Source organism: Kryptolebias marmoratus, linkage group LG7, assembly GCF_001649575.2.
Source record: "Kryptolebias marmoratus isolate JLee-2015 linkage group LG7, ASM164957v2, whole genome shotgun sequence".
Taxonomy (NCBI): Eukaryota; Metazoa; Chordata; class Actinopteri; order Cyprinodontiformes; family Rivulidae; genus Kryptolebias; species Kryptolebias marmoratus.
The window spans coordinates 22,142,885-22,155,948 of NC_051436.1; the positions used below are offsets into that span (position 1 = coordinate 22,142,885).

At 36.2% G+C, this 13,064-nt stretch overlaps 2 protein-coding genes across 2 annotated transcripts; both read right to left on the reverse strand.

Moving 5' to 3' along the window:
* Positions 1–2,309: 2,309 nt before the first annotated feature.
* Positions 2,310–6,172, reverse strand: LOC108248611 (GTPase IMAP family member 7). The gene is made up of 2 exons (XM_017437489.3): positions 6,000–6,172; positions 2,310–3,386 (listed from the first exon to the last, which is right to left on the reverse strand). Exons 1-2 carry the CDS (start codon positions 6,004–6,006, stop codon positions 2,614–2,616), a joined length of 780 nt encoding a protein of 259 aa, XP_017292978.1. The 5' UTR covers positions 6,007–6,172; the 3' UTR covers positions 2,310–2,613.
* Positions 6,173–6,828: 656 nt separating this feature from the next.
* On the reverse strand, positions 6,829–10,002 carry LOC108248612 (GTPase IMAP family member 7). The gene is made up of 2 exons (XM_017437490.3): positions 9,766–10,002; positions 6,829–8,182 (listed from the first exon to the last, which is right to left on the reverse strand). The coding sequence occupies exons 1-2, from the start codon at positions 9,770–9,772 to the stop codon at positions 7,254–7,256; spliced, it is 936 nt and encodes a 311-aa protein (XP_017292979.1). The 5' UTR covers positions 9,773–10,002; the 3' UTR covers positions 6,829–7,253.
* Between the last annotated feature and the right edge of the window lie 3,062 nt (positions 10,003–13,064).

Below are 13,064 nucleotides of genomic sequence, written 5' to 3' on the forward strand. Positions count from 1 at the left end.
CTCCCAAGCTCTGGAACAATTTACCCTTGAGTGTCAGACAGGCCTCCTCGCTTCCTGTTTTTAGATCTTTTTTAAAAACACACTTGTATTCTTTGGCTTTTAACACACCGTGATTTTTGTCTTGTATGGCACCTTAAAACACACCTGCCATGAACCTGTATGTGTATGTCTTTGTATGTTTTTTTTTCTTATTGTCTTAATCTATTGTACAGCACTTTGGTTACCCCTGGGTTTTTTTTAAATGTGCTATAGAAATAACGTTGATTGATAGTCTGAACCTGCTGTTGATTAGTTTATTCAGGTGTGAGAGTTCATAATCAATACAGTCAAGCATGCATGTCTTTATCAAGTTAGCATTGGGTTAGCTTTGAGTTAGCATCATTCACTCTCTCCCGTCGGTGTATTGATTTGCTGTGTCATGTACTGATGTCATAACAGTGATCTGGGGTTAATTGGTTCTCATTGTTCCATATTCCCAACTCGGTTGTTCAGCGAGTTGTTTTGGCGGTCATGATGGTAGAATTCAAATTTGAAGGGTTTTCATCTGATTCAGAAGATTCTGCTGTCGGTTCAGGTTCATACTGGTATGGTTGTATATCCATTATTCCCGCAAAGTCTTCTGACAATTCTTTGTGTTCAAAAAAAGGCTTCTTCTTTCATTTCCACTAATAAACAATGAAACAGTAAGCACGTTCTTGGTTCTTCAGCAGAATTTCGGAGCCGGCTAGGGCACAGTAGACATCATGAAACCAGGATGTCAACTCTGCCCTACAAATCACCCTACTTTGGCATTTATTGTCTAAAATGCTAAAAACAAGTTATTTAAGTTTTAAGTCAGAGAAATTGGTCCCTGGAATGTTTTATGAAAGTGTTTCACTAAATGTCAGTATTTTGAGATTTGATTTCAGTTCACTTTTGATAAAACAGCTGCCATCTCTTTTTAAAGAGCAGACGTCAAGGAAACCTTTCATCTTTCCAAGTTTTTCATCTCTATTGAAAAAACACAAAAAAGTTGCCAAAGTGTCTCCATGTTTCAAAATAAGCAATCAGGTGTTCCTGTTATAAGTCCTGAAGTTGTTCAAAACAAGGACTCAAAACTGAAACTTGTGGAGCTAAAAGAACCTCTGACAACTTGATTGACAAGACGCAAAGGAGGAACGATGTAAAATGTCTATCAGCGTACTAGTGGAGAACCTGATTTTGTGGATTTTTGCAGAAGCAAACGTCAGGGACATGCAAAAACTTCCACAGATCGTCACATTAATGAGGCTGAATCTGAAGCAGCCCTCACCAAATGAAATTTTTGCTGATATCTTCAAGCAACTCTGTGCCATCAAAAGGTTCTTCAAGTCTGTTTGCAAACTCATGTCCTGCAAATGTTCAGTTGATGATTTTAAAATGAGAAGTAAGTTGATAGAAAAAAATGATCAATAAACAAAATTGCACATCGGAATAAATACTTTGAATAAATGGTTAGTAATGTTGCTTATGTTTAAATAAACAACATTTGAATCTTGTTTATGTGAATCAATGGGTTTACACAGAGTTCTCTGATTTCTCCCACAATAAAATGTAAAACACTTTGTGATTTTAAATACCATTGATCCTCTTCTTTAATAAAAGAACAATGTATAATGTATTATATGTAACAAACATATGATATATGGTCCCCTTAATGGGAGTGGGGGTGTTACATGTTTTGTTGTCCTCTTCATAAGGAGTCAAAATATGATTTGAAATTTTTGTGTTTTCTAATGACAGTTGGCTGTGGTGGCCAACTTGAACTGGGTTGAATACAAAAGTTAATTAGTTGTAGATGTACATCTAATGATCGATTGTTTTCTAAAATTGTCATAAAATCTGTCTGCTGTGTCATGAGATATTTGCTAACAGACGAACAGAGTTTATCTAAATAGTTACTGGCAAAGTTTCAAAAACAGCAGGGGTGTCCAAGGAGTGGATGAAAACATCTCCTCAAAATGTGCAATATTAAGTACAATACAACTTCTACATCTTTATTTAACCATATTTATCACTTTTATTTCAATTTCATGGTAAAAAAGACAACAAATCTTCAGCCATTTTTACCAAAAAGTAGACATTTGGTAAGCCATTAATTAACCATTTAGTCATAAAACTTGTCTAAACTTGCTTTTCTTCTGATGAAGGTAAATGTTTGACTGTTTTATCTTTTAAAATGATTTAGAAATCATTTTCCGCCTAAATTAGTATATTTTGTTCTTTCACTAAAATATTGTGTTCAAATTGTTCAGTTTGAAAATGAGAAAAAAAAAAACAATCACAAAAAAAATATTCACACATTTTTTAATCATAAATTAAAACTTTTGTGCCTGACGAGTACTTTTAACTTTATAATTTTGACTAGCATGTCAAAAAGCTTGGAAACCACTGATCTAAAAACAAAGTAGTTTTACACAGCAGTTAACTGTTCAGAAAACATCTTCTCATATTGCTTTACAAATAACAATTAGACTTTTCAGAATCATTGACAAGAATTATTAAACATCTTAGAACACAGGCTGCACAGGAAAATGAATAACACTAATTTTTGTTCGACATGTTGTCCAACATGATTACATACATAAATGTTACCTAAATGATCTCTGTTTGTTTTGTCATTTTTTTCCACACAACAATTACACCTACAATCAGGGTCACACCAAAGAAGAATCTCACAAACTTTTTTTTTGTAAATTTCTTCAAAGACTCAAAGATGTTGGTGACTAACTGCTGTCTCTGCCAGTTTTGCAGCATAGTCATGGTGTAGTAATCGCCTGGGTGTTGCTCCAACATCACCTGAATTGTGCTGAGCAGCTGTTTCACCTGGACCTGGTTGTTTCTGTATTTGTCCTGCTGGTTGGTCTTCCAGTATCTATTATCGACAACGTAGCACCGTCCACCACACTTCTCCACCACATCTTTCAGTTGTTTATTTTTATTGATGAACTCCTCAATTTTCATTTTTTCTAACTGATTGCCACATGTGAAAACAACTACAGAATATTTAAAGACATCTGGAGAAAAATATTCTTGTATTTTTCTGATGACCTGTGACTCCTGCTCTGTGTATTTTTCCACTTTGAGCACAATGAGAAAGGCATGGGGCCCAGGAGCACTCTCTGAGACACACCTCACTATCTCTCCCTTCAGCTGCTGCTCAGACCATGCTGGATGGAAGAAACCAGGAGTGTCGGTCAGAGTCAGGTTCCTTTTACACAAATGTCCTGTCATTGTCTGACAGGGAGTGGCTTCTGTGTTGGTAAAATGTTTGACTTTGAAATCATCCTTTCCAAGTATGGTGTTTGCTAGGCTGCTCTTCCCAGATCCAGTCTTCCCCAGCAGGACAATCCTCAATATGTTTGGCCCTAAAAAAGAACAAACAAACTCACAATCAGTAACACTTTACTCTTTTTTTATTCTTTATTCATCCTATGGACAAAAAATGACATGTTACAAACACATTTCAATAATTTCTGCTGCCAATAAATATCTACAGCCAGTAAGTATCCACAACCAAATGATTCACTAATAAAAACTAACTGTTCACAGTGAAAAATATCTCCATTTTAGCACAATTCATGGTTGCTCCATCAGGATAACCAAGATTACTGTGACAAAATTTCTCATAAACTCCACCAGATCTCTTTGAAATTGACAGTATGCAGCTCAAACATTTGTGGCTGTATCAGCTGTGAATGCCATCGATGCAGGCGTAACAATAAAACGGCCCATCGAAAGGTGGCACCAAAGACTGTGAGTATGGTTTGTCATTCAGGGACTACAAGGACACAGTTGTGTCAAAATCATACTGAGAAATCACTTTTGAAAATGTGAGTTGACATTTTTGCTTTTCTACATAGAGTTTGAAACCATCAATCAACAGCGAGCAGTCAATGAGCTCCCAGGTACCAGGCTCCAGGTACTCCATGGACAGGTCACCAGTCCATCATAGAGCCAACACAGAGACACAAGATAGACAAGTATTTACACTCCCACATACAGGTCATTTAAATTCTCCAATTAACCAAACATTTATAGTTTTGAACTGTGGGAGAAACCATGTAAACTCCACATATAAAGGCTCAAGCTGAGTTTTGAACCATAACCATCTTGTGGTGGGTGACAGTACTAACCAACTGCATCGCTGTGCAGTCAACGTCTCCTTATAATGTTATTTGGATGCATGTGAAAGGATCAAAATGTGTGCAAGATATGAGGTCAACATACAGAAGTTGCCTTGTAAAGGGATAGTCTGGTGATTTTTAAGCAATGTTTTTTCAGATAATTATCAATACTTAGTACCTTATCAGCTGTGACATCAGTCATAGAGCCCAAAGTATAGAGAAGAGGGCAGAGGTTTTCATCCAGACTAGGGTAATATCTAGCCAAACAAGGGTTCATTGTTTATTGTTTTTCATACCTATAAAGTAACTCCTTCCTTATAAAAACCCAAACAAAACAAGACATAACGCTGTAAAAAACGCAACATTTGCTAATATGAAATGTCTACACTTTTGCATATCACCATTTGTTTAGTTTATCATTGTTTTCTCAACTGAACAACATTTGTGTTACATAAATGTATGTGTACAGAACATAGATTTAATGAAATAGATCGTTATATGCTGATGGTGCTAAGGATGTTGAATGTGTAAGTCTGCTGGGAGTTGATTATACTAATTTCACACTCAAGAGTCTGTACTACAACATAAGGTGGAAATGCATCCTTATTTATTTTATAACATTCCAGTTTATGTAGTGTACAATATGTGCTAAAGTATGGGTATTTTTATGTTCTTTTCAAAACCCCTTTCCTAAAGAAATGAAAGTTGTACATTTCATACAAGGAAAATAATTAGTAAAACCTTCACATACTGTAAAAGAGAATCATTTTTAGGCTGTATGGACTAAACTGAGTTAAAGAAAAAACTTAAAATTGCTACAGCGACCCGTGCTTTGGAGTTATTAACAAAATGTTGCGCTGCTACACAGTTTGTTAAGGCTCAGGATGTAGCAAGGAGATGACTTCACGGTGCATTCATGTGCAACTCGTAAAATCAATAATCACCACTATAAAGGCCTTTTATGTAGAAAAAGACGCCACAGAGAAAAAAGTTTGTCCAAAGAAAAGGTTTGGTGTAAACTACATTATTAATTGATTAACCCGAAAGGTTTAGGGTGTTTGTACTAAAAGGCAGTGGTTTACAAAGCTGGTATTTGGTCCCCACTGTGGGTCGTGAAGCACTAAGTTGAAAAGGTGGAGGTGGGGATGTTGGTCGTGAGAGAACATACAAAAATGAAAGTAATTAAAATGATAGCAAAAAGCATATTTAGTTTTAACTATTACAAAAACAACAGTAGTCATAAATTGATACAAATATTAATATATTAGTTGATGAGGCTAAGTGTTTGAGAACACTGAGAAGTTTGAGGGTTTCTTGAACAGCATTGTGATATGTGGACACTATAGAAGGGATTCTTTTTATGATATTTCAGAAGAATTATTTTTCGTAAAATTTCATGTAAAATCGTTTCTTGCTTTTAACCCTGATTACTCTGTGTTTATTTCTGAATTACCGGCTATTTTAGTGTTGATGATCACATTAACGAGTTGTACCTGAATGCACCGTAAAGTCACAGTTCACGTCTGCATACGAAGCCGTAACAAACTGTAGAAGTGCAACACTTTTCAAGAAGCCTGACGCACGGATAGCGTGACATCAGGAAATGGCTTCTGTGTCGCTGTGAGAAAAACAAATGGCGGAGATAGTAAAAAAAAAAAAAGACGACACAAGTCAAAAGTATACACTGCTGTTGTCTGTGTCATATTCCCTCTGTATGAACGTCTCCGAGTGCATGCAGCATATCTGCGATATAATGCAACAGCTCACCTTTCCGCACGATTCTTTGGTCTAAGATTAAATAACGATTTAAAAAATTATTTTGTTTCCAGACTAAAATAAGTCAGTCTAACTCACCATCCATGACGAAGAAGAGCTGAATGCAGTGAGAAGACGACTCAGAATATCGTAGGCTTTTCTATCCTCGGTGTGAGTTTCCTGTTCGACTCTAAAGAGACTCGACAGCTTAGTTTCACTTTCAGGTCGGCTCGTCATTCTCGGCTGTGCTCCGACATCATTTCCCGTAAAGCAGAGACATGATGGGAACATAGGGTGTTTACCAGCCCCTCAAAATGATCAGGTTTAATTACTATTGGAGCTGGGAGGGGAGAGCTATGTTATGTTATGTTATGTTATGTTATGTTATGTTATGTTATGTTATGTTATGTTATGTTATGTTATGTTATGTTATGTTATGTTATGTTATGTTGTTTTATGTTACATATAACATCTTTTTCAGTTGTTAAAAGGTTTGATCATAAAGTGTTTTGTGTGATAAACATAAACAAAACACAAATAATCTCGTGTTACTGTGTGTGTAAAAAAAATTCAAGTACCAGCTTAAACAAGATAAAGAAAGTTTTTATTGATTTAACAAAATAAAAGAAATACACAACTTGTCACTTAATGCTTTCTGTCGCAACAGTTGATACAAACTTCATAAACAGATTAAACTAAAATGCAGTTTAAAATCAGTACAACAGCTTTCAAATCAGAATCTTGTCTCCTTTATTATTGAAGTCAAATGTTCTGATGGTTGATTTGTTTCTTGTAATTTGCACATTTGAATAGGTAGGTAGGTACATTTATTTATATAGCACTTTTCAGCACAGGGCGACTCAAAGTGCTTTACAACACAAGAACAAAATTACAGACAAAGTTACAGCAGTAATTAAACACAATGAAACACAATTAAACACAATGAAACACAAAAGCTAAACAAGATAAACTAAACTAAGTGTACAGTTTGGATAAATAATCTAAAACATGAGAATGCTAAGCTAATGATACCGAGCTTTCTAAATGGTACCAGACCCTCTATACGGCCGACATAACAATTACTAAGGTCTAAACATAACTAAACTAAGCTACTGACACGAGGAGACCAAATATAACAAATGTGACAAATGCACTGACATATAACATACAACTTTATGTTATATTTTTGTAACACAAATTTAACATGTGTAATGTTTCAACTCAGTGCACAAGGTTTCTGCCCAGACATGTACAACAGTTTTCTTCTTGACTGTGGTTTCTTCAGTGAGTTTTATTGAGTAATAGTTTCTGACACCAACTTGCTGTTTTCCATAGATGTTAAAACAAACAGATTTACTGTTTTTTTTTCAGTGTTGAATTTGTGAGGTTACTAATTTCAACCGCTGTCGTGCCAACCTTACACACTGTCTTAGCCGATTCTGTCACAGCTTCCTGTGGCGTTTCTGAGGTATATCTAATAGCACCGCCTATGACAGCTCCTGCTACTCCTCCAATGCCTGCACCAGTGGCTAAAGCAATGCCAACTGCTCTGGCGGCATCAATGCCTAAGACTGTAACTAAACCAAAGGCTGCTCCCAGCAGTGCTCCCACTGTGGCACCAGCTACAATATGCCAAAACTTCCCAGATTTATCCGTTTCTGCTTGTTTAAGGAACTCATTGCTGTAGAATCCTTGGGTTTTTTTCATCGTTTCGATGGTGTTGAGAAGCTGAGTCACCTGAAACCTGTTGCTCCTGTAATCATTGTGTTGGTCGTTGTTCCAGTATTTATTATCAATAACATGGCACCTGCCACCACATTTCTTTACCAGGTTTTTCAAAGCCTCATCTTGATTAACAAAGTCCTCAATTTTCATTCCTTCAGGGAGCTGGTCACCATATGTGAACACAACCACAGCATATTTCAAAGCTTCCTCTGAGAAATATTTCAGTATTTTGCTGATGATGTCCTGCTCCTGCTCTGAGTATCGGTCCACTTTAAGCACAATGAGAAAAGCGTGAGGCCCTGGAGCCCACTGTTTTACACAGTTTATGATCTCAGACTTCAGCTTCTCTTCATTTATATTTGTATCAAAGAAACCAGGAGTGTCGATTACTTTGGTTGGTATTCCATTGACAGTTTTGGATTCAGCTTGACATTCACTTGTTTCAGATTTTGGAGAAACCTTTGTTTTCAGTAGACTGTCTCCCAGTATGGTGTTTCCAAGGCTGCTTTTTCCAACACCTGTTTTTCCCAGCAGGACAACCCTTGTTTCATTTGAGTCTAAGAGAGAAAACAGATTAAGTTTTTTTTAATTCCACATACAGTTGAAATCAGATGTTTACATACACTGTATAAAAAGACAGCCATTTTTTCCGACTGATTGACAGTAAATCAGACCAAACCTGTCCTGTTTTAGGTCATTTAGGATTTCCAAAATTATTTCTGTTTGTTAAATGTCTGAATAATGAGAGATCTTGTTTTAGAGATTTATTTTATTACTTTCTTCAAAGCAATGCAGTTTGTCTTGATCCAAGTCATACAGTTTGTCTCCAAACTGTATGACTTGGATCAAGCAAGTCCAAACAAGCTTTTCATAATAGTTGGCAGGAATTTTGGCCCATTCCTCCTGACAGAACTGGTAACTCAGTCAGGTTTGTAGTCTGCCTTGTACACACTCACCTTTTCAGCTTTGCCCATAAATTTTCGATATGATTGAGATCAAGGCTCAAGGCCCTCTTTTTCCTCCGAATTTAACGATGGTCATTATGGCCAAACAGTTCATTTTCAAAAATGCATAAACATGTGTGCCTTCAATTAACTCAAATGCTGTCAACTAATCTATCAAAGGCTTTTCAAGCCATGGCATCATTATCTGAGCTTTCCTAAACTGTTTAAGGTCATAGTAATCTTAGCGAAGTGAAGTGAAATTTATTTATATAGCACTTTTCAGCAACAAGGCAATCCAAAGTGCTTTACAACACAGAAACAACAATTAGGTACAGAATCAAATACAGAAAAATACAGAGATAAAAACATCAAAATCAAATATAGAAATACAGAAATAAAAACATCAATCAGGTAATTTTAGCTAATAGTAAAATTGGTATGAGATAGCAGATTGGTTATTGGTATGACTATAACAGAGTAGGGTTGATATAACAATAACAGGTCTTTAATATGATATGTTGAAGTCGGTCAGTGTAAGCTAATAGACCGTTTGGACATGAATGAACTTTCCTCTAAGATTAAATGTTTTAAAAATATCAAGACTACTAATCAAAAGCAATTCTAGCTAACAGAACGGTTGATATAATGATATTGATAATGATAACAAGTCTTTAGTGTATGTAAACCTGGGACTTTGAAGTTCTCTCTGTCATTGTTCGTGTATTTAGTAAAATAAAAATAATTGTGGGAATCCTAACTGAACTAAAACAGGACAGGTTTAATGTCAGATAGTGAGAAAACATGGTTATGTTATAAAAAAATATGTATGTAAACATCTGGTTTGAAGTGTTTTTATTTCAAACTACAGTATAAACTGTATTTATATTGCAGCAGCAGGTGTATCATTGTTTCTTCTTTATAGACGTAACTACGAAACATTCTTATTTACCAAATCTCTACAACATCTACTTTTGGTTTTAGATTAATAGTTGTCATCTCAATATTTACATTTGTACTCATCATGGGCATGAATGTCTCCCTCATTTTGGGCTTTTAATGATTTATTTGAACCATTCTTTTCAGGGTAGAATAAAACTTTAATGGTTTTGAAAAACAAGAATTTGGTGCATAAGTTTAAATTTATTGTGGATTTTCTCAGAGTCTTACCTCCACTAAAAGAAGTAAATGTGACTCACCTGCCATGACGAAGAAGAGCTGGACACAGTATGAAGACCACTAAGATAAATGTCAGGTTATCTGTCCTCGAATCGTTTCTTCTCTCTTTTTCTGTGACTGGCTCGACAGATTAGTTTCACTTTTGATTTGGCTGCAGGCTGAGATCATTTTCTTTAAAGGAGACATGCTCTCACTAACAAACAGGAAGTGTTTAACAGACAGTTGTTGTGCGTTGGGAGTGGAGACTGGTGATATTCACGTGAGTTAATGTTAAGTTTCAAGTTATGTTAAATCATTTCCCCCATATTTCTTTTAAGTCACATTAGGAACTGTTGAGCTGATGTGAAAAAATAAAAACTGATAACTTTTTTCTGTCATGTGTGCACATTTCATGTCTAACATCAATAGGAAGTAAGTTATGTGTCTTGACTTACAGTTGTGAGGTTTGCCGGTTTCCCAAAAGAAAACAGGAAGAACCGTGATAAGAGCAGCAGATCATATGATCACCACAAAACTACCTCCCCTGAGAGACATTTTTACAAGCTGTGCTCAAAAGAGAGCCAGCTGTATTCTAAATGACTTCACCACCCTGGATATAATTTATTTTCACTCTGAGTTGCTACTTATTGCACAAAACCACCAAATTGTACAATAACAGTTTGGTGGTTAGGGTTAGTCTTCCATTGTTCTTGAACAAAAAAACAATGACAACAAATTTCTATTTTTCTCATTTTTATTCTATCTAAGCCAATGACTCATTGTGCATCTATGAATTTAGTCAAAAGTTACTTCAAATCTTTGAGGGATACATTAAAAATTTCAACATTCATTTACAAAAAACAACAATCCACAGTAGATAACTCAACAACACCTAACCACCAGTGAGAGTAACTAACTAATCTTATGTCTCCTCTGCTAAAGTAAATTTGATACTAAGTGGTGTAATGGAAAAAATACTGTTTCAGTGATTCTTGCTGCATTTGACCCCTTGATGAACTGTGGAAAAACACAGAGTATTCATTTTCACCGTGATTTAGTTTAGTTAGGATGCCTTTAATCTTATCTCTATAGGGTGCCAGGAAGTCTGTGTTATCTCATGTGTTTTTCTTTAATTACCTCCCCTATTGGTCAGCTATCTGACCCTTCTGTTCTCCCCGACCCCTCCTCATCCTACAAATGATATAAGAAGAGGGAGCTATCTGTAATGCTTCAGACTCACTCTGCTGACTCACCTGATTATAAGCTATATAGATTAAATAAATTATACTAAGGCAAAACTCTTTGTTGTCCTCTTTGTTAAAGAAAATTATACAACAGTGGGACCAGAGAATATAATGTTGAAATATGTACATAAAGCCAACAACATTAATGTAGCAACGAAGAACAAATTCAAATGAACATCAACAGATTATCTGTTTGTTGATTTTTCTTCTAGACCTTATTGCTGCCACTCATTGGATGAAGGCACACTTTTTATTTTGTACTTCATTGCCACCAGGTGGAGCAGTCAGACTACTCAAGGAATGGAACAATTTTCTACTTTGTTTCAAAGCTGATCTTTTATGTCCACGTTTAGGAATTTCATAATAAAAAAAAACCCCAAAGAACAATCTAACCACAGCTCTAATGACACGTCTGTGATGTTGTCTATACAATGGTGAGAATCAATGTGACTCTGCTTCCCGAAACAGTTCTCTTTGCATCAGCTAGTTTCTTTTGGTTTTTGTGTAAATAGAAATGCTGACTGATTTTTGTAGTGTAGGACACATTATTCTTAATTTTCTTTTTGGCCTTCTTGTCATCAAACTGATGGTTTTAAAACTCTCATGACACTTTGTTCTTATAAATAAAAAACATCTAAAACATTCAGGACAGAGTCCAACAAAAAACAGGGTTAGAAAAAATGGTCTTATAGTAAACATTTCTTGAAATTTTCAACTCACAAAAATGAAGTACTTTAATTAAACAAAACTCATGCTCTTGAAAAGATGTTTGATTAGCTGTGATAGCCATCTTGAATCAGCCTGACTCCAAAAGTTATTTAGTTGTAGATCAGGGGTGCCCACACTTTTTCAGCTTGCAAGCTACTTAAAAGATGACCAAGCCAAAAGGATCTACCCACAATGAAAATGCAAAGTACATATTTATTTTATATTATTATTTAAATCATTATTATTGCATATTTTGTTCTTTTAGGATAAAATATATTTTAATTGAATTTAAATTTCATCTAAAACACATATTAGTTATAGAGCCACACCTTGACGCTCTGATCCTCGGCTACAGAAGCTGGCTCTCGGGACGTGGAATGTCACCTCTCTGGTGGGGAAGGAGCCTGAACTGGTGTGTGAGGTTGAGAGGTTCTGGCTAGATCTGATCTGAACCTGAGCGGTGTTCTGTTGTTGGACTAATGTGTTCGTCATGGATTGTCCATAATGAACACCATGTTCAAACAAAACGGTGTCCTGGTGCGCTCTTGGCACCAGGACACCCTAGGTCGCAGTTCAATGATCTAATTTGTTGTTGTTTCATCTGATCTGTGGCCGCATGTCTTGGACATCCGGGTGAAGAGAGGGGCGGAGCTGTCAACTGACCACTACCTGGTGGTGAGTTGTGTCAGGATTCGGCAACCAACATAGCAGGAAGTGAGTTTATTTTACAGTGAATCGGGTATGGCGATAATAACAGGAACCAGGACCTGGAAGCAGAGGACGTGGTGAGTTTCAGGTTTTCTTTGGTGAGGAGGCAGGTAAGTGTTATAGGACTGATTTCCAGGTGAGAGTTCTTACTGTGCGAAGAGTGATCCACAGCACGGAGGTGAGTACAAAGGTAAGTATTTCCCAGTAGCAGGTTAGCAGATTCTCCAGGAGGCAACAGGTAAGTATCGTGAGGATTTGGATTTTTTGTGTTCTTGGTTTTGTTTTCTTTATTTAGTCTTATGATTGTTTTCAGTTTGTTTTTTTTATGTTCCTGCTCAGTAGTTCACTCCTCCCCTGTCACTCTTTTTGCCCTCCTTGTCACGCCCATCTCCACCTGTCCATAATTATCTCCACTCACCTGTTTCTACTTACCTCATCACCCTCAGTATTCAAAAACCCGGTCACTTCTCTCACTATCCGCTGGTTCATTGTTTTTCCTTTGTTGATGGTAGCTGTCTCCGTGCCTTAGTTCCCTGATGTTTTGTTCCATTGCGCTTATTGGTTTTTGTTCTGTTTGTGTTTGCTGCCCCGTCAGCTTTTGTTTTGTTATTTTTCTTTAGTTAATAAATTAGTTAATTTTTACCATGAGTCTGCACTCAGGGTTCTTTTCTGTGTCCCGC